Genomic DNA, 21,481 nt, shown 5'->3' with positions numbered 1-21,481 from the left:
AGCCTTTGCAGGCCTTCATCTAAGCGAAAAGTAGACTCACGTGTATGTAAAAGACAAGGAAAGAGAAACAGTGCCACTGCCTAAGTGTAGTTATTTATTAGCTCTAAAAAAACAAAAATAATATGCACTCATGGTGAAGGTAATGTAGCTCCACTAGATGACAGCCTTTCCACAGCCCAGGCACTTCTTCATGCAGAAAACCAGAAGGGCTTCTGTGGACAGCATGGGGATCGTCATTTTGGAAGCAGGAAACCAGCATGACGAGATGTCATCAGAGAGGATGTGGCAACGTGTTTCAGGGGCCTTCCTGCCCTTTTCTCAAGCTTAAGAGGCTCGAGAAAGGGGCTGGTGTGCCCGAAACATGTTGGAATTGCATTACATGCTGCTTTTTGGGTCACTCACAGTGGGGTTTATTTACTGAAACTGGAGAGTGCAAAATCTGGTGCAACTTGGCATAGAAACCAATCAGCTTCCAGGTTTTACTGCCAAAGCTTAATTGAGGAAACTGAAATTAGAAGCTGATTGGCTACCATGCACAGCTGCACTAGATTCTGAGTGCACCAGTTTTAGTAAATATCCCCCAGTGAGCATACCTCCCAACATTTTGAGATGGGAATGAGGGACACCTACTACCAAACGTATGTAGGAATAGGACACGCCTCCTGCCACACCCCCTTAAAGGAGAATTAACCAAAAAAAAGTTAATTAAATCCACAAGGGCTTTTTTTTATTCCTTTATATTGGCTTTTAAAATTTACAAATGCAGCCATTTAGAATTTAGAGGAAAGGTTTAGCGCTGGGAAACACTTTTTTGAAGCATAAAAAGAGCCTTTTATATACAACTCTATAGATCAGACCAAAATGAGGGACAAATGAGGAGGAATGAGGGACATTGCTCCAAATCAGGGACAGTCCCTCAAAATCAGGGACAGTTGGGAGCTATGCCAGTGAGTGTATGGGGATTTGCGCATTTTCCTGCGTTTACAAGTACATACATGTTTATATGCCACCATTATTAAAGTATTGTTTTTGTCTGGGTCCAAAAAACAAACTCTCAGTACATTTTTGCATTACATTTCTGATATTGTATCCTTTTAAAAATGATGCAAGTACACATAACTACTTGTTGATCTGTCAGAGATCTAGTAAGCCCCCTAACTTCCTATTGATAGCTGACAATGGTGATTCTGCTTCCCTACTTGAATTCTTCCCCCCTGACTACTGAACTACTCGTATGCCCTCCTTTATGTCTCTATCCATGGACATACATTGATTTCTTTCCAAGTAAATTAATGCTGCTGCCATGTCTCCCAAGAGCCCGGCCACATACATGTGTAGGAAAAATGGTTCATGGGAGACGTAGTTCTGGAGGTGTTCCTAAGTCACTGAGTTTGCTGTAGCCACTCCTGCAAGAATTTTACTAACCTGGTAATAATCCAGGAGGTAAAAAAAGGTGTTTTCTGCTTCGGAAATAATGTGCAATATGATCTACAGGGGGAGAGGAAGGAATTTGGGCTATGCCTTGACAATCCACGTAGTTATTGTAATGTAGCTCCATTGTAGAAAATGGTTATAATGAATTTGAATAAAATTCAGTGCATTGACTTCTGATGCTCACATCAGAAAAGTATGGGCCAGATTCATGTACAATTGCGGCGGCGTAACGTATAGCATTTACGTTACACTGCCGCAAGTTTTACGGGCAAGTGCTTGATTCACAAAGCACTTGCCTGTAAACTTGCAGCGGCGTATCGTAAATCCGTCCGGCGCAAGCCCGCCTAATTCAAATGGGGCGTGTATCATTTAAATTAGGCGCGTTCCCGCGCCGAACGTACTGCGCATGCTCCGTTTTCAAATTTCCCGCCGTGCTTTGCGCGAAATGACGATGCACCGACGTAATTTTTTGAGCGGCGACGTACGTTACGTCCTTTCCTATTCACGGACGACTTACGCAACAAAAAAAAATAATAATTTAATTCGACGCGGGAACGACAGCCATACTTTAACATGGCTGGTCTAAATATAAGCCACGAAGTAGCACTCGTAACTTTACGGCGGAAAAAGCCGACTAGCGACGATGTAAGAGAATGCGACGACCGCACGTAACTTTGTGGATCGCCGTAAACAGCTAATTAGCATACCCGACGCGGAAAACGACGCAAACTCCACCCAGCGGGCGCCGAAGTATTACACCTACGATCCGAAGGCGTACAAAGCCGTATCTTGGTTTGAGGATTCAAACTAAAGATACGACGCGGCAAATTTGAAAGTACGCCGGAGTATCAGTAGATACTCCGGCGTACTTTTTCTGTGAATCTGGCCCTATGTATTTTCCTTTAAAACTTCACTTTAAGAAAAGTCATTGAATATTAAAGTCGATGATCTACACAATATAACATAAAACATTTTTCTTCTAGGGGTCCCATGAAATAGAGCAAAATCCTCAAAAAGATCATCAGCCAACTCCAGAAACTGAATCAGTAAATCTGAATTACGAAGATTTGCAGTACATGAGTGTTGACTTTTCAAAGTTGAACCCAAAAGTTGCTATAGAAGAAGAGGAAGTAGAGTATTCTGTGATTAAACGTACATACTGAGGATTTATTTTTGTAATCATTAAAACTAAACAGAAAGAGTGCAGTAGCCACATGGTGGACTACATAAATATGGAGAAAGAGACATTTCCCCCTTTATAACCAGCTTACTTTCTGCTCTGGCTAGCTGGGGGAGAGCTATAGCCAAGCAAGCCCACAGACGTCTATGCATAATGCTGAGGATCATGGGGAGTATAGTCTGAAACATCAATCACAGAATGGGATTTATGGACCTTTACAATACAGTTCCCATAGGACATTGTGGAGAAAGGGGAGTGGTGAAATACCCTTTAACAGACTGCTCTAGGAACTTATTTCTCTTGGAGCCAAAGGAACCAATGAGAGCACATCTGCTGCATAGTGATCCAGACTGCTCAGAGGCCAGATCAGTGAAGACACCTGAGGAAGAGGAACACAGATATCAGTGACCACATCAGCACCGTTGCTGCAGGGAGACCAGAGTATCCTCTCACCCTCTACTTCCCACTGCTGAATATCTGGAGGCATTCTGTGGAGAAACTGAGGGGACCCCACTTTCTACACTGAGAGTTCACAGCTGCACCACAATTACTGGTGAGAGGGCACTGCCCTTTGTTCTCACTGCTAGCAGGTGCTGAGTAACTGGAGGCAGAACAGTATACTGCACCAATACTGCACTTATATCGCACCTTTACTGCATCTTTATTGCACCTATAAACCTTGCTGGTTTACTAAAACTGTTGTTAAGTGTTCTTAAAGGGCCCCAACGATAGCCGGCAGAGGAACAACATAAAGAACTGCCCCTCCTGTAAAATCATCCTGCAAGTCCCCTTTGTTTCCTTCTCCTATTTCCTTCACATTGCATATACAGCCGGTCTAGGCCTACCATAGTCGGCATCAATGGACTTTGGCATTATAGTGCCTGTGTTCTGTAAATCAAGCTTTATTACTGCCCACTGCTGCACTTTAGGTGACATTGCTACTGTTTATGCTGATCTGGACACCAAGTTTCATCTTAGTGCCACCTACTCTGTATCACTAATCACCCTGTATGCTGAATTGTGTTATTATCATTGTTAATATATTTCTATGCTTACTTTGTTACCAATCATATTAGGGGACAATATATTAAGTTTGTCCTAAACGCCTCAGTGCATGTTTTCTTATAAATAGACTACTATTTAATACTAAGTATTACTTTCAGTGATATTCTGTGATATTGCATGCTTTGTAAACTCAACCTAGTGTGTGCGAGGGTTGAAAGTTGTTAAAGTGGTTGCGGAAAAGAACAGAGAATCCATCCTTACCCGCGGCTCCTATGGGGGTAGTGCTACAGTACAAATGCCTAATGATACAGAACACTGGGCAGCCTTGTCTGAAAATACATATGGAAAGGTACATCTGTAATTGCATCTAAAATCAAAACCAAAAATGTAATATATTGTAACTTACTAGCACCTGATGTGGTGGATGCATTCGTTTTCTTTTTGCCAAGTCACTTTTGCTTTATATTCAGCTGGTAATCTAGACTTCCATGTTAAACAGTCATTTTTCCAGTAAATTTGGGGACCCGGTACCAGCCCGCCGTAGGTCCTCTGGACCCGAAGCACAAATGTAGCCCCAGTTATTCTCTATAAGTGTGCAAAGTTTGCTGTCTAGAGGATTTTTTTTTTTCAAACCGGGCACCCCTTCTATATACTCCCATGTTAAACGTAAGTCTAGTCATGGACACAGTGAGGCATGGACACAGTGAGGCATGGACACAGTGAGGCATGGGCACAGTGAGGCATGGACACAGTGAGGCATGGGCACAGTGAGGCATGGACACAGTGAGGCATGCACATGGACACAGTAAGGCATGCACATGGACACAGTGAGGCATGGACACAGTGAGGCATGGACACAGTGAGGCATGGACACAGTGAGGCATGGACACAGTGAGGCATGCACATGGACACAGTAAGCCATGCACATGGACACATGGACACAGTGAGGCAAAGTCAGGCATGCAGATGGACACCCTAGGCTTATACTCGAGTCAATAAGTTTTCCCTTTTTTTGTGGTAAAATTAGGTGCCTCGGCTTATATTCGGGTTGGCTTATACTCAAGTGTATATACGGTATCTTGCACGCCTGGCCTGTTAGTGGGCCCTGAGGACAGGAGTTGATGACCACTGGTATATATAGTTCAACTTTTTTTTTAGTTTTGGACAAAGTAGGTGAGGACTAAGGGCCAGATTCACAAAATCTCCTGATACGCTGTCGTATCTCTGTGATCCGCCCGTCCTAACTATGCGGCTGATTCATAGAATCAGTTCCGCATAGATAGCCCTAAGATCCGACAGGTGTAATTGACTTACACCGTCGGATATTAGGAAGCAATTCTAGGCCGGCCGCTAGGTGGCGAGGCCATTGCGGTCGGCGTAGAATATGCAAATGGCTAGTTACGGCAAATCACAAACGTTCGTGATGCCCGTCGATCTAAATTTACGTCGCTTCTGTAGCCATACGCGTCGTAAAGTTAGGGCTGCCTCCTAGGTGGTCTACGCAATGTTAAGTATGGTCGTCGTTCCCGCGTCGAAATTTTAAAAATCACGTCGTTTGTGTAAGTCGTCCGTGAATGGCGCTGGACGCCATTTACGTTAACGTCAAACCAATGACGTCCGTGCGACGTCATTTAGCGCAATGCACGTCGGGTAATTTTTCCGACGGAGCATGCGCAGTACGTTCGGCGCGGGAACGCGCCTAATTTAAATGGTGCCCGCCCCATTTCAATTAGGCGGGCTTGCGCCGAGCGGATTTACGTTACACCGCCGCAAGTTTACAGGTAAGAGCTTTGTGAATCAGGTAAACCTGCGGCGGTGTAACGTAAATCAGATACGTGACACTGCCGCGGAGCAACGTAAATGTACCTGAATCTGGCCCAAAATCCCTATCAGTTTATGTTTTTTACTTGGGAGATTTTATTTCACGTTCTGACTTGGAGATGCAACCGGAAGTGAGAAGAAATCTTCCCAAAGTGAGGGGAATTATCATCGCAGATAGCTGTCGCCACAACATTTGTTCTCCTTGTCCTCATGATGACTCTAAAGTACAGGATTTCCCCTTACTTTCTATCTTCTGACAGAGGTCTTATGGTAAATCTCACCAGGAGGGACAGCGACTATCCAAAAAATAAAGATAAAAATAAAAAGATTGGTGTTTGCATACACTTTGGACGTTTGACAACCCCAGGAACTCTGAAGCCTCGTACACACGGCCGAGGAACTCGACGTGCCAAACACATCGAGTTCCTCGGCCAGTTCAGCCCTGAAGCCGCCGAGGAGCTCGGCGGGACGAGAGCTCCCATAGAACAACGAGGAAATAGAGAACATGTTCTCTATTTCCTCGCCGAGCTCCTCGTCGGCTTCCTCGGCCGAAAGTGTACACACGGCCGGGTTTCTCGGCAGAATTCAGCCAGAAACTCGGTCGGAAGCTGAATTCTGCCGAGGAAACTGGTCGTGTGTACGGGGCCTGAGAGTATGCAAGAAAAATCTTTGCACATTACACAATAAGTGAGCCGTAATTCTCTTTTGCAATCTCACATCACAATGGGCAACTTCTTCTTTCTCCGACATACGGATTGATGCCACTTAATAATAAAACCGTTAGCATATAGTACTGGGAAAACATTTATCTCAGGGACAGATAGAAAGACACAGCCGGTGAAAACATACTTCAGCTTTGAAATAGAACCTTATATACTTCTGAAGAATCAACAATAGGGACGATTGGCCGCTAGAGGAGACAAAAAAATCAGGTAAGAAAAATATATTTATATGCTTTTGTCTTTTACAGTTTTTATATGCAATGAAAAATTCACAGAGGTAGAAAAAAAAAGGACATTTATCAAGTACCAATAGAATCTGGAACCAAAACGTACTTTACAGTTTTTGGAAACTGCAGGGTTTTTTGGCTATTATTGTCACAATTGGGGAGATTTCCTCCCTCACTTCTTGTTCTGGAGTCACACAAGGAACTGAGAGAAAGTCGCTGGTCATTGGAAAAGTTCTTACTGTTGGGAGATTTTCTGATAAAGAAGAATAGAATCAGGGCCATCTTTAACCACTTAAGCCCCGGACCAAAATGCAGGTAAAAGACCAGGCCCCTTTTTGCGATTCGGCACTGCGTCGCTTTAACTGACAATTGCGCGGTCGTGCGACTTGGCTCCCAAACAAAATTAGCGTCCTTTTTTTCCCACAAATAGAGCTTTCTTTTGGTGGTATTTGATCACCTCTGCGTTTTTTATTTTTTGCACTATAAACAAAAATAAAGCGACAATTTTGAAAAAAAATAAATATTTTTTACTTTTTGCTATAATAAATATCCCCCAAAAATATATATAAAAAAAATGTTTTTTCCTCAGTTTAGGCCGATACGTATTCTTCTACATATTTTTGGTAAAAAAATCGTAATACGCGTTTATCGGTTGGTTTGCGCAAAATGTATAGCGTTTACAAAATAGGGGATAGTTTTATTGCATTTTTATTAATTTTTTTTTTTTTACTACTAATGGCGGCGATCAGCGATTTTTTTCGTGACTGCGACATTATGGCGGACACTTCGGACAATTTTGACACATTTTCGGGACCATTGTCATTTTCACAGCAAAAAATGCATTTAAAATGCATTGTTTATTGTGGAAATTACAATTGCAGTTTGGGAGTTAACCACAAGGGGCGCTGAAGGGGTTATGTTTCACCTAGTGTGTGTTTACAACTGTAGGGGGGTGTGGCTGTAGGAGTGACATCATCGATTGTGTCTCCCTATAAAGGGGATGACACGATCGATGCAGCCGCCACAGTGAAGCACGGGGAAGCCGTGTTTACACGCGGCTCTCCCCGTTCTTCAGCTCCGGGGACCGATCGCGGGACCCCATCGGCGATCGGGTCTGCGGGTCCCGCGGTCCGGGAGCTTCGGACCGGGTCGCGGGCGCGCGCTGGGGGCTCGCGCCCGCGACCCACGGCTGGGTAGATGTACAGGACGTGCCGGTACGTCCATCTGCCCAGCTGTGCCATTCTGCCGACGTATATGTACAGGCGGTGGTCCTTAAGTGGTTAATATTGATTGGACCCTGGGCAAACAACATTTTCTTGCCCCCCCCCCCAATCAGGCATCGATTGCGATTGGTTGCCAGAGATTACAGTGTATCATTACCGCTCACTGACTGGCTGCCTCAGGTTGCAGCACACATTATGGTTATGGTGTAACGTAAAGGAGATACGTTACGCCGCCGCAGTTCTACGGGAATCTGGCCCAGAATGATCAGGATCGAGAAATACAAGAGAACCTTGCAGAACTGACATAAAGGAAGTACGGATGATCTTGTCTTGCAATAACTACTGACGTATAACAATTTCTATGATTTTGTTTTTAGAAAAGGACAAACAAAAGATGTTTTTTAGTTTCTTAGAAAAAAAGGAGGAAGTTATGAAAGTTGGAGAACTCCTGGAAGTCATTGTCGGAAGATTTACTCATTGCTGTGTACTGTCGCGTTGCCGGACAACAGACAGTTGCACAGATATGATGAAATATTGCTAAAATCAAAACACGAGAACAAAAACAGCGATTTATAGTGTTGGCAAATCCCCCAAAAAAGTCTCCTTTTTCATTTTACCTACAAGTAAGCCTATAATAAAGCTTATCTGTAGGTACTGGAAATGTCTCCTAAACTTGCTAAACTTAACCACTTTACCACCGGGCCAATTTTGGCACTTCTCTCCTTCATGTAAAAATCTAATTTTTTTTGCTAGAAAATTAATCAGAACCCCCGAACATTATATAGTTTTTTTTTAGCAGACACCCTAGGGAATAAAATGGCGGTCATTGCAACTTTTTTTCTCGCACGGTATTTGCGCAATCATTTTTTTAAACGCCTTTTTTTGGGAAAAAAAAACGGTTTCATGAATTAAAAAATAACAAAACAGTAAAGTTAGCCTAATTTTTTTGTATAATGTGAAAGATAATGTTACGTCGAGTAAATAGATACCTAACATGTCACGCTTTAAAATTGCGCACACTCATGGAATGGCGCCAAACTTCGGTACTTAAAAATCTCCATAGGTGACACTTTAACATTTTTTACAGGTTACTATTTTCGAGTTACAGAGGAGGTCTAGTGCTAGAATTGTTGCTCTTGCTCTAACGCACGCAACAATACCTCACATGTGGGGTTTGAACGGTGTTTACATATGTGGGCGGGACCTGCATGCGTGTTCGCTTCTGCGCACGAGATAACCGGGACAGAGGCGTTTTGAAAAAAAAAAAATCTTTTTATTTTACTTCATTCTTTTTATTTTTACACTTTTTTTAACATTTTTTTTTTATCACTTTTATTCCTATTACAAGGAATGTAAATCCCTTGTAATATGAATCAATGTGACAGGTCCTCTTTATGGAGAGATGTGGGGTCAATAAGACCCCACATCTCTCCTCCAGGCTTACAAGCATGAAATCTGTGAAAAATCACGATCACATGCCGACAGCCGCGATTGCGGCTTTGTTTACTTCCGGGTACCGGGCGTGACGTCATAACATCGCGCCCGGGCCTCCGATGGCCATAGAGATGACTGGTGACCATCTGGTCACCAGTCATCTCTATGCTTTCCAGCACCGCCGACCAATTCACTCTCCAGGCCCCCGATGGCATTGGAGAGCCCGGAGAAGCACCGGATGGCGGCGGGAGGGGGGGACGTCCCCTCCCGCTGCCTATAAGAACGATCAAGCAAAACAAAATTACTCTTGTATATTGTTTTGGTCTTGAGCGCTCCTCTGCATTTCTATTGCCCTAGCAATTGGTAGCTATAACCAAGCACTGTCACAGGGGAGAAGTTCACATTCCTCCCCATATCTGAAAGCACTGGGCATTGCGGATTTAATAGGGGCAGAAGTGATGAGTACGTTCATGTCATATATATCTAATTTCTGCAAACTGCTGGATGATGGGAAATTGTGATGTGGTTGTACAGGGTATGGAAATAGGGGTATGAGCTCAATTTAACACGTATATCACTTCTAATTATAAATAAATAAGAACAAATAAACCATTATTGTACTTTTTTTTATTTTATTTTTTTATCCAGTCCACGTTGTAACAAAGGTACATCCAACTACTGAACTTCATGTCAAAATGCTCCTGGTGAGATGTGGCTTTCTCCATTCAAATTTTATTACAATTGTGCTCTTAAGCACGTTCTGCAAAGGTGAGTAGAAGAAAAACTCTATCTATCCTGAATTCTGGGCAATTCCATGGGGGACAAAATGCCGTACAGCGGACCTTTTCATGAGGGTTTGAGTTCAACATGGAAAAAGCACAAATCTCCTGAAATTACAATCTTAGCTTAAACGCTGTGTGTGGTATTACAGAACAGAATGGCCCAGATTCACAGAGTGTGGGCGCACATTACGCCGCCGTAGAGTAACCAATGTACGCTACGCCAACGCAGCGCAGAGAGGCAAGCAATGCATTCAGCAAGCCAGTGCTCCCAACGCTGCGCCAGCGTGGCGTGGAATTCGAAGGCGTACGCCGGCGTAGGTGGAAGTGGGCGTGACCCATGCAAATGAGGCGTGACCCCATGCTAATGATGGTCCGAGCCCCAGACAGATACGTATCACGAACTGCACATGCGCCGCTTGTGTTCCCTGGTGCATACCTTTGCATGTCTGCTGCTGGGTTGCACCTCCTTTATGGGGAATAACTTTACGTCGGAGGTACAACTTACGCGCACCTCACGTAGCCTGCATCGGGCGCACGCAGGTTAGTGAATAGCCGTATTTTCCTCATTTGCATGTTTGAATGGCTAATCAATGGGAGCGGCACCATGCACCCAGCCTAAATGTGCGCCCACCCTACGCCGGCGTAAGCAAGCTACGTCGGCAGGGTGTAGCCTGGTTTTAGGCGCATATCTGTTTGTGGGTCTGGCGCACAGATACAACGGCGCACATTTGCACTTACGTTGGCGTAACTTGTTATACGTCGGCGTAAGTGCTTTGTGAATCTGGGCCAATGAATTTCATGAACAGCTCTCCCAATACTCTCCAACAGTGCACGGTTGGTTGTAGATTTTTATTTTTTTTTCATTTACAATTATTTGGGCTTATGTACGGCAGCAACTTCCCAATCTGCTTTATTTACGTTTTGTAAAAAAAAACTTTTTCCTTTTCAAGATTTTTTTTTTTATATTTTTCAAGAACAATAAGATAGAACGTCAAAGAACAAAACAACATTTGTGCAAATATAAAACAAATATATGTTTGTATGGATATTCATAAAACTACAATTAATATATTGATTTTATATTCAAGACGTCAAAAAATTATCAAGAGCAATATCTAAAATAAATTAGATATAATTAGGTAGGGGTTTTTTTTTTGTTTTTTTTTTAAAGTATAACCAAATAGAACAATAGTATTTAAAAGAGAAGTCTTTTATTTATTTTTATTTTTTTTCAAAATCATAATTACCTAGGTGGTTGCAGCATCATCCCGATGCTGCATCTGTCTCCCACTGGCTAGCAGGCTGAGAACCAAGTGATCAAAGACCGATGATCGCTTGGTTCTCAGATAACTGGTAACTGTCAGTCATTGGCTCTCTGCTCTGCCCCCTCCTCGCTCACTGCAGTGCTGGGCTGTGGAGGGGCGAGAGCAGTCGGCTTAGGCTCTCAGTGGCTCACTGAGAGGCTGAGCCAGAGTTGTGAGCGGATCCTGACTTTATTCTCACAATCTAGCTCCAGCCTGGACTGGCTCTGCGACTTCAGCCGACAGCGGGCTTCGGACGGCTGTCTGCTGAAAACAGATCACAGGGTGAACTGCACTTCTGTGATACACAGGAGGCGTACATCCAAACAAGCTTTGGCTGCACTTCTCTGTTAGGAAAGGGGGCAAATGACACGTGTATTGAAATAGTCGAAATAGAATGTCTAATGATTTTTACCAGAGATGATGGAGCCAAGGATTACAATTTTTTTCATATATTCCAATTTTATAATTTAGAATAGCAGAGGTTTTTTTCATTAATCATTGTCCATGTCACCTTAGTACTTACCATATATGGGATAGTTAGGGGATTTCCAAGATCTGACTATTGTAATTTTAGCGGCTATAAATATTAAATAAGTATTTAATTGGTTGGTTTAGTAATGCTTGCAAGGGGATTTTTTTAGTGTAATCGATAACAACGGTCAATCAGAGGTTGGAGAATTGTATAGCTAAATGGACGTTCATGCACGTTCCTGCACAAACCATAAGGCGCGAATGCACCCACATCTTCGCAAAAGTGTGCGGCCTACTAAATTGTTATGCCTAGAACTACATGCATGTGCCCATGCCATTGCAGTTAGCTTGCTGGATCTTCCGAATAACTAAGGTACTCCTGAAGTTTGATCCCTCCATGGTTGTTTTTTCTTATCCTACAAGGTGCAGCACTTTTAAAGTTGGGTTGCCCGCTGTTTGTTTTTATTCAAGTCAGGGAATGGTGACACCTGCAAATTTGCTTTGCAATTGTCTAAAATAATATATGCAATATTGGTAACATGTGCGAAAGTCCGTTTATTTTGCCTTACGCAGAAGGAATGTAACGTTCCCTAACATTTGATCCTAAGAGAAAGAAATCTTAAGAACTTTTTTCAAGAAGGGTAAAAGATTTTTCAGCCAACAAGGAAAATAACCTAACACTATAGGCTAAGAACATTTGACCAGAAGGGTAAATATTTTAAGATCCCAGCACAGTGTTCATTTATGAGTTGCATGTTCATCTGCTGTTTGGGACTCCAAAGGAATGAGTGGTCGTGGTGGGAACAATCATCAATTCCAGACTCGACTACGCAAATGCCCTCTATCTCGGACTCCCCAAATACCAAATCACTCGTCTGAAAGTCGTTCAAAATACGGCCGCTCGACTAGTGACTGGAAAAAAACCATGGGAATCAATCTCACCCTCACTGAGATCCCTTCATTGGTTGCCAGTAAAAGACAGAATCACTTTCAAGGCACTTTGCCTAATGCATAAGTGTATTCAAGGAAACGTCCCCCAATATCTATGCGAAAAAATAAAAGCCCATAACCCCAATCGCATTCTGCGATCCACCAATCAAATCCTACTCCAGATACCCAAGGCCAGATACAAGTCCAAAGGAGATCGAAGATTTGCAGTCCAGGGACCTCGCTTGTGGAATGCACTACCAACCACCATCCGACTGGAGTCGGACCACTTGGCCTTCAGGAGAAAGATTAAAACCCATCTCTTCTGAGGTCAAGGGGTTCCTTACCCATGAAATGGATACAGCGCCCAGGGGCGATTCAGTTTGCATGTGTTGCGCTTTACAAGTCTCTCACTCACTCACTCAATGGGTGTTTGGCTGTGCCGAAACGTCAGCTGCAGCAGGAAGTGAATCATTTAGCAGTAGTTACTACAACTAGACATGTTCACGTCAGAAAATGTTATTTTGTTTTGGATGCATTTGTTAGTTAAATAGCTTAGGTTCCTCAAATTCATTATCTTGAACCAATTCGGTTTCGGAATTTGTTTATCATCTTAGGCTTTCGTTTAGAATATTTGTTGGTACAATATTTTTTATAGATCTCCATGTTTTTTTTTTTTATAAATAGACAGCAGCCGCCATCGATGCAAGGGGAATTATGGTGAGGGCTTTGATGTCCCCGAAACATAAGAAGTAATCTTTCTTTCCACCTAACCAAACAAAAATAGTTTTAGGTGGACTTGAGCTCCAAATAGGTCTCACCATGCTAGTTATATAAAAAGAAGTAGACAACAAAAACTGAACTTGTATTTCCTCTTTCTTTCTCTGCAGACAGCAACTCACAGTTTGGACCCAAAATACCAAATATACCAAACATACCAGGACTTACAATAAATGCCCCGAGATCGGTCGTAGTGCAACGCAACTTGTGTGTGCACATTCCATGCACTTTTCAAATCCCTTCATTTTATACTTTATCAAGGACTGCTCAAGGAGCATGGCTGAAAGGCGATTACTTGCAACAAAATGTTGTGGCTCGGAAGGATGGCCTAGATGATCCCCAAGACAAATATCCACGATTTTTTCTCACCGGAGAAGTGTGGAAAGGAGATTGCTCTCTAAGAATTTCAGACGCAAAATCAGAGGATGACAGTTTGTACACATTCAGACTGGAAGAGAAAGGAGTCCAAATTCCTTTTGTCGATGTCAGCCCCAAAGTGACAGTGACGGGTGTGTAAAGTTTAACAGTTGCTTAAAATATATGTAAAGCCAATCAATAAAATCTCATATGATCTTTAACACGTTTAAGACTCATGCACACAGAACGTTTTCTTAGCTCTCCTAGAAACCTTTCCTCCCGGCAATTTGGCAAAAAAAGTCTGCCGCTTGTAAAAGTGTGTAGGCGTGTTTAGCTGCGTCAAGTGTTTGGGCGTTAATTCATTTAGTAAAATTCATTAAGTAAACAAAAAAGCTCAATACTCCCCAGAACCTGAGTAAAAGACAATGAAACTAAATGACCCTTTGGGTGTCCAAGTGATAGAGGATAGGTAGATCTTGTATTTTCATGAATAAATGATTGAATTAATGAACAATGATACAAAACAAGGAGCAGTACATTTTGCAAAAAGAGATACCCATTCATTTATTTCTCTCTTATATTATGCAGATTTAACAGACACTCCGGAAATCTCCACTGTAGGGACTTTGGTCGCTGGTGAGTGGGTGACTCTAACCTGTACAAGTCCTGGAAGATGTTCTGGTGAAGCTCCTAAAATAACCTGGGATGGAACAATTGTTAGAAAAGCCATGGTACACGAATATACCATTAATAATGGAGATGGGACCAGAACCTACCACTCCAACCTCACATTTAGTCCATTCATTAAAGACAACCTGGAGAAACTACACTGTAAAGTGACTTTTGCAGATAATCTGACTTCTAAAAGTGAAATCATCGAACTGGAGGTAAAAGGTAACTGGAACTATCATAATGTGTACAGTAAATGGATAAATGGGTCAAGTAAAAATTGTTTTTGTTGTATGGTCCCTTTAAAAAGACCCTATCAACATAGGGCCACTTTAAATGTAAAAGCATACCTGTACTAAAAGAGTTTCTATGGTTACCTTTCTGGTGGCCCCATTGTTGAAACATTGCCTCTTTTCTGTTAGCTGTCCGTTGGAAGTGTTCCACACTTCAGGGTATGGGGGGTATCTGCTTCCCCTCTGCACCTTGTGGTTTCTCTTGTTGTCATTTCTCACTGTTGGATGTACAAATTGACAGAAGGAACCAATGAGTGTGGTGGGGGAAGCAGGTATTTGACATGACGACTCTTGGGTTGTCTGACGTAATTGTGGCCTAGGCCTAAAACCATGTTAAGCGGGCCCTTGATATAAAAGCCCATACTTACCAAAATAGACATAAACACTGTATATACTATATATACAGTATATGTATATATATATATATATATATATATATATATATATATATAAATATATATATATATATATATATATATATATATATATATACACAGTGCTGTGAAAAAGTATTTGCCCCCCATATTTTTCACACTTAAATTATTCAGATCATCAAACAAATTTAAATATTACACAAGGATAACTCGAGTAAATCCAAGATGCTGTTTTTAAATTATTTCATTTTTTTAAGGAAAAAGTCTGTTCAAACCTGCCTGGCCCTATGTGAAAAGGTAGCTTCTCCCTCCCACACTGAATCATGAATAAACTGTGATTAGCCATAATTTTTTGGAAAGCTGGGTTAAATTTCACTTGCCACTCCCAGACCTGATTACTGCCAGACTTGTTGAATCGAGAAATCACATAAATAGAAGCTGTCTGACAAAGTGAAGCACGCTAATGGCCCGTACACACGATCCGAATATTGGACGAAAACGATCGAGTAAGAATCGCACGATTTAAGGATCGGGTGTACACTATTTTTGAGAGCCGATCACGACAGTTCATCTGATAATATTCAATTGGACAAGCATGAATTTTTTCCTCGTATGATGCCAGATCGTACAATTTTCGTTTAGGCAGTATAGTTGCCGTCCGAAAATACAATCCAAAATACATTACAACACATGACATCACTTCCGATTTTTTTTCTGTCGTACAAGAATTTTCGTGACTTTAATAACCTATTGAATTTCTACTTGCGGCTGTTAAGCGAAAAAAGTCGTACGATATGTCGTACGATATTCGGATCGTGTGTACGGGCCATACCAGATCACAAAAAGCCACACATGCCAAAATCTAAAAACATTCAAGAACAGATTAGAAACAAAGTAATGTACGTGTATGGGTCTAGGAATGGTTTTAAAGCCATTTCTAAGGCTTTGGAACTCCAGTGAACAACGGTGAAAGCCATTATTCACAAATGGAGATAACTTGAAACAGTGGTGAACCAACCCAATAATTACTCCAAGAGCATGACGACGACTCATCCAGGAGGTCATAAAAGAACCCAGAAAAACATCTAAAGAACTGAAGACCTCACTTGCCTCAGGTAAGATCAACGTTCATGATTCAACAATAAGAAAGAGATTGGGCAAAAATGGCATCCATGGGAGAGTTCCAAGGCCAAAGCCACTACTGACTAAAAAGAACACAAAGGCTCATCTCACATTTATCAAAAAAAAAATCTTGATTATCCCCAAGAATTTTAGGCAAATATTCTGTGGACTTTTTGAGACAAAAATTTTACTTTTTGGAAGGTGTGCGTCCCGTTACATTTGGCATAAAATGAATACAGAATTTCATAACAAGAACATCATACCAACAGTCAGACATGGTGGTGGTAGCGTGATGGTCTGGGGCTGCATTGCAGAGTCAGGACCTGGGCGATTTACCATAATTGATGGAACCATGAATTCTGAGCTCCACCAGAAAATAATAAAGGAGAATGTCCGGCCATCAGATCGTGACCTCAAGCTCAAGTTCACTTGGGTTATCCAGCAGGACAATGATCCGAAACACAACAGTAAGTCCACCTCCAAATGGTTTAAACAAAGCAAAATTTAGTTTTGGAGTGGCCTAGTCAAAGCCCACACTTAAATCCAATTGAGATGCTGTATCATGACCCTACACAGGCCGGTCATGCTGGAAAACCCTCCAATGTGGCTGAATTAAAACTATTCTGCAAAGAAGGGTGGGCCAAAATTGCTCCACAGCAATGTGAAAGATTTATTGCCAGTTATCACAAACGCTTGATTGCAGTTGTTGCCACCAAGGGTGGCACAATCTGTTATTAGGTTTAGGGGCAATTATTTTGTAACATAAAGCCAGACTTGTTTGGACAGCTGTGTTGCCTTAATAAATGAAACCATCATTTAAAAACTGCATTTTTTTATTTACTTGGGTTATCTTTGTGTAATAATAAACAAATTTGATGATCTGTGACAAATATGCAAAACAAAATAAAAAATCAGAAGGGGGTAAATACTTTTTCACAGCATTGTGTATATATATATATATATATATATATATATATATATATATATATATATATATATATATATATATACAGAGCTTTTTTTCTCAGAAAATAGGTGCAGGAACTCAACCACTATCCCGTTTAGATTATACAAACAGTAGGAGGGTCTTAAAGGGGCATTAAATACCAGAATTGCATTACATACAGAGTGCAGAGTTCAGGGGGTTACAAAGCTGTCACTTGTAAACACAGAAACCAGACCTATGTTTACAAGTGATTGTGGTCAGCAGGCACCAAAGGGTCTGAGCCAGAGGTGGTGGAACTGAGTTCCCCCAAGTTCCCCCTGAAAAAAAGCCCTGTATATATATATATATAACTTCTTCTTATTGTTTTTTTTATTGTTTTTTAGTTTGCTCTTCTATGGATTCTAAAGTTATTGCTGGGATTATAGGCGGGAACATCATTATTCTGCTCCTAGCTGGTTTGGGTGTTCTTCTTTTTATAAAGCGACACATGAAGAATGCAGGTAAATGCAATTTAATTGAATGTTCCTTTTCCATCCACATTAGTTCTTTGCCCTAAGCCATGTTTCTTACCTTTTACATTATGATTAGGGTTGTCCTGATACCACTTTCAAGAGCGAGTACAAGTACCGATACTTTTTTCAAGTACTCGCCGATACCGAATACCGATACTTTTTTTTAATCTCATATGACAGTGGCACAAGTGTCAGTAGTTTTTACAATTATTTTTTTTTATTTTTTTACAATTAGTTTTTTTATTTTTTACAATTTATTTTTATTTTTACAATTTATCTATTTATTTATTTATTTTTTTACAATTTATTTTATTTATGTATTTTTTTTCACAATGCTTTCTCTTTTTAAAAGGGGGGGGAATGGACAGTGTCAGTGTGTTTTTTATTTTATTTAAAAAAAAATTACAATACATTTTTTTATTATTTATTGCAATTCTTTTTTTTTAACAGTCCTGTTGGGGGGGGGGGGGGGGTTGGTGAGATATCAGGGGTCTTAACAGACCTCTGATATCTCCCCTTTAAGACAGGGAAAGGGACTAGGGACACAGATTCCCCAGTCCCTTTCTTAGCAGCCTCAGCTGCGCTAAAAATGAATGGAGAGAAAACAGCGGCTCCTCTCCATTTATAAACCGAAACATTGTAAACACAGGTTACGATGTTTCAGTTATGTGAATGGACAGAGTCAGTGATCACTGACTCTGTACATTTGGAAAAGGTAGGAGCCAGATTTACCGACTCCTACCTCTGCTCTCCATTTGACAGATCAAGGGGGTGGAGGGGGACACGGCAGCATGGAGGGGGACACGGCAGCACGGAGGGGGACACGGCAGCATGGAGAGGGACATGGCAGCACGGAGGGGGACACGGCAGCACGGAGGGAGACACGGCAGCACGGAGGGGGACACGGCAGCACGAAGGGGGAAACGGCAGCACAGAAGGGGACACGGCAGCACGGAGGGGGACACGGCAGCACGAAGGGAGACATGCCAGCACGGAGGGAGACACGGCAGCACGGAGGGGGACACAGCAGCACAGAGGGGGACACAGCAGCACGGAGGGGGACATGGCAGCATGGAGGGGGACACGGCAGCACGGAGGGAGACACAGCAGCACAGAGGGAGACACAGCTGCACGGAGGGGGACACGACAGCACGGAGGGGGAAACGGCAGCACGGAAGGGGACACGGCAGCACGGAGGGGGACACGGCAGCACGGAGAGGGACACAGCAGCATGAAGAGGGACACGGCAGCATGGAGGGGGGCACAGCAGCACGGAGGGAGGCACAGCAGCATGAAGGGAGAAACGACAGCCCGAAGGGAGACATGGTAGCATGGAGGGAGACACGGCAGCACAGAGGGGGACACGGCAGCACGAAGGGAGACACGCCAGCATGGAGGGAGACACGGCAGCACGGAGGGGGACACGGCAGCACGGAGTGGGACACAGCAGCACGGAGGGGGACCCGGCAGCACAGAGGGAGACTTGGCAGCATGGAGGGGGACAGCAGCAGAACAGAGGGGGGGTGGATGGGGATACAGGGACAGTCAGCGGTGATCGTGTGTGGGAGAGTTACAAGCACCGTTCACCGCTGATTTCACTAAAGCAGCTGAAAGCCACAGGTGGGGGGGTATGGGGGGGAGAGAAGCAGAGAAACGACTGTCAGACTTTGCAATCTATACAGCGGTGATCGGTGCTTGTAACTCCCCCACCGCACTGATCACCCTGACTGTACTCGGGCAAATGCTCGGTGTCGGTATCGGGACAACCTTAACTATGATTATTCTTGAAATATATAATAACTATTCCTGTGGGCGGCAATGTCGCTCTTTCAAATGCTCAATGTTCATTCAAACCTTTTTTTAGATTTAAAAAAAAATTAATTGTTAGATGATTTTTATAACAATGACTAATAAGTTGGTGTGATGTGTGGTATACTTTTCAGGAAGCAGACATCATGAAGGCAAACCGCAAGGAAGTGAATCTGCTTATCAGGTATGCTAATTGCAGTTTAACACACGCTCTATTGAATTCTTTGTTTTGTTTTTGTTTTTACTACTATATATGTGTAAATGAGGTTATTTTTATCTGTGTATAATGTGGAGTGTACTAAGTCTCTTATTCTGAAAAGTATACAATAGTCATGAGCAGTGCCGGGACAAGGTCATCCAGTGCCCTGGGCAAAGATGCCAATCTGCGCCCCTCCCCCACCCCATTCATGATGTGCAAGTTTGGGGGAACCTGCGCCCAACAGTCACTCGCCACTATCACTACTCCGTCAGCCTTGTAACAGAGGAAGAAGCCCCCATCCCTACAGTAAACCATTGTGCTCAGGGCAGTTGCCCACCCCTTGTCCCGGCCCTAGTCAAGAGGAAGTAAACATTTTGCTTTTCTTTAATGTCTCTGAACCTTTTAGAATTTTTCCCCTAGGACTTTTATACTGCTCTTTATGTTTATAGTAATTTTAGCACATGAGAACATATTTGTTTTCCCAAATTATATCCATTTTTGTATTCATTAAATATTAATTTAATTAAAGCTTTAATTTATCAATTAAAAGAGTCAGGATAAATGTATATTATATTATAGCCAATACCTAACAGAATATTTTCATTTCTAATTCTAAGTAATTTCACAAAAAAAATGTACATTCATTTTTACTAATAAAAAGAGTCAGGTTAAATTACATATACGGTAGTTACATATAGTAGGTGAGGTTGAAAAACGACACAAGTCCAACCTGTGTGTGTGTGCTTTTATGTCAGTATTACATTGTATAACCCTTGTACTGTATATTGTGGTTGTTTCGGTGCCTATCTAATTGTTCTTTTAAATTATCTATGCTCCCCACTTGAAACCACCGCCTGTGGAAGAGAATTCCACATTCTTACCGCTCTTACCATAAAGAACTGTATTTGTACATTGAAATCATATTCCCTCTCAAGCCTCTCCTTTCCAGAGAGAATAAGTTCCGTGCTTGTAGACTTTCCGAATAACTTAGATCCTCCAGGCCCTTTATTAGCTTTGTTGCCCTTCTTTGTACTCGCTCCATTTCCAGTACATCCTTCCTGAGGACTGGTGCCCAGAACTGGACAGCATACTCCAGGTGCGGCCGGACCAGAGTCTTGTAGAGCGGGAGAATTATTGTTTTATCTCTGGAGTTAATTCCCTTTTTAATGAATGCCAATATACTGTTTGCTTAGCTTGCAGCAGCTTGGCTTTGCATGCCATTGCTGAGCCTATCATCTACTAGGACCCCCAGGTCCTTTTCCATCCTAGATTCCCACAGAGGTTCTCCCCCCAATGTATAGATTGCATTCATATTTTTGCCACCCAAATGTCAGGAATATACTTGGGGAGGAATGAATGCACCTTGACATCTCTACCTAGGCATTGTAGCTTAGAGTGTTGGTAGGGGCATCAGAGGTTTTTCACCTTAATGCATACTATGCTTTAAGGTGAAAAACCTTGAGGGTTTACAACACCTTTAAGTACGAATACTGAATAGTAAATGTTTTCTGAAAATAAACAGTTGCACTGTGTAGTACATTATTTCTTGGATATTTGCAATACTTAACATTTATGTATCTTTCCTTCCAACAGGATCTTCAGAAGCCAACAAGCTCCATCTATCACACCGTCATAAGATCACAGCAATAAACCTAAAAGGCCAAACAATTTAATAAGAATCAGTTACATTTCTGGTTCAAAATATTTGTTTATTTAAATTTTTTTATTAAGTATTTTTGTGGTAACATTTTACAGAAAAGTCTCAGAACCAACAATAATAGCTTTAGGTCCAATTTTACTTTCAAATTAAATGAACTAGATACATTCCACATGCTTTAAAGCAAAAGGCGAGCAAAGTCGTACAGTTGTTTTCTTTTGAAAGCAACTACA

General features: G+C 42.1%; 2 protein-coding genes across 3 annotated transcripts in view; both read left to right on the top strand.

Moving 5' to 3' along the window:
* LOC120916355 (sialic acid-binding Ig-like lectin 12) overlaps nucleotides 1–3,764 on the top strand; it is a 32,961-nt gene extending 29,197 nt beyond the window's left edge. Inside the window, exon 11 of one of the 2 annotated variants that reach the window (XM_040327271.1) lies at nucleotides 2,418–3,764. In XM_040327271.1, coding sequence (XP_040183205.1) covers nucleotides 2,418–2,597 — 180 coding nt within the window. In that variant the 3' untranslated portion in view covers nucleotides 2,598–3,764. The remainder of the gene's footprint in view (nucleotides 1–2,417) is intronic. The other variant, XM_040327272.1, reaches the window with a different exon arrangement.
* A 2,379-nt stretch (nucleotides 3,765–6,143) lies between these two features.
* On the top strand, nucleotides 6,144–21,264 carry LOC120916354 (myeloid cell surface antigen CD33-like). The gene is made up of 7 exons (XM_040327270.1): nucleotides 6,144–6,372; nucleotides 9,695–9,814; nucleotides 13,421–13,819; nucleotides 14,256–14,561; nucleotides 17,455–17,571; nucleotides 19,527–19,576; nucleotides 21,185–21,264. The coding sequence occupies exons 2-7, from the start codon at nucleotides 9,742–9,744 to the stop codon at nucleotides 21,239–21,241; spliced, it is 1,002 nt and encodes a 333-aa protein (XP_040183204.1). The 5' UTR covers nucleotides 6,144–6,372; nucleotides 9,695–9,741; the 3' UTR covers nucleotides 21,242–21,264.
* Nucleotides 21,265–21,481: the final 217 nt, after the last annotated feature.

This window comes from Rana temporaria, chromosome 10, assembly GCF_905171775.1.
Source record: "Rana temporaria chromosome 10, aRanTem1.1, whole genome shotgun sequence".
NCBI lineage: Eukaryota > Metazoa > Chordata > Amphibia > Anura > Ranidae > Rana > Rana temporaria.
Note: the sequence above shows the minus strand (reverse complement) of the source record. Positions and strands in the feature narration are given on the sequence as shown.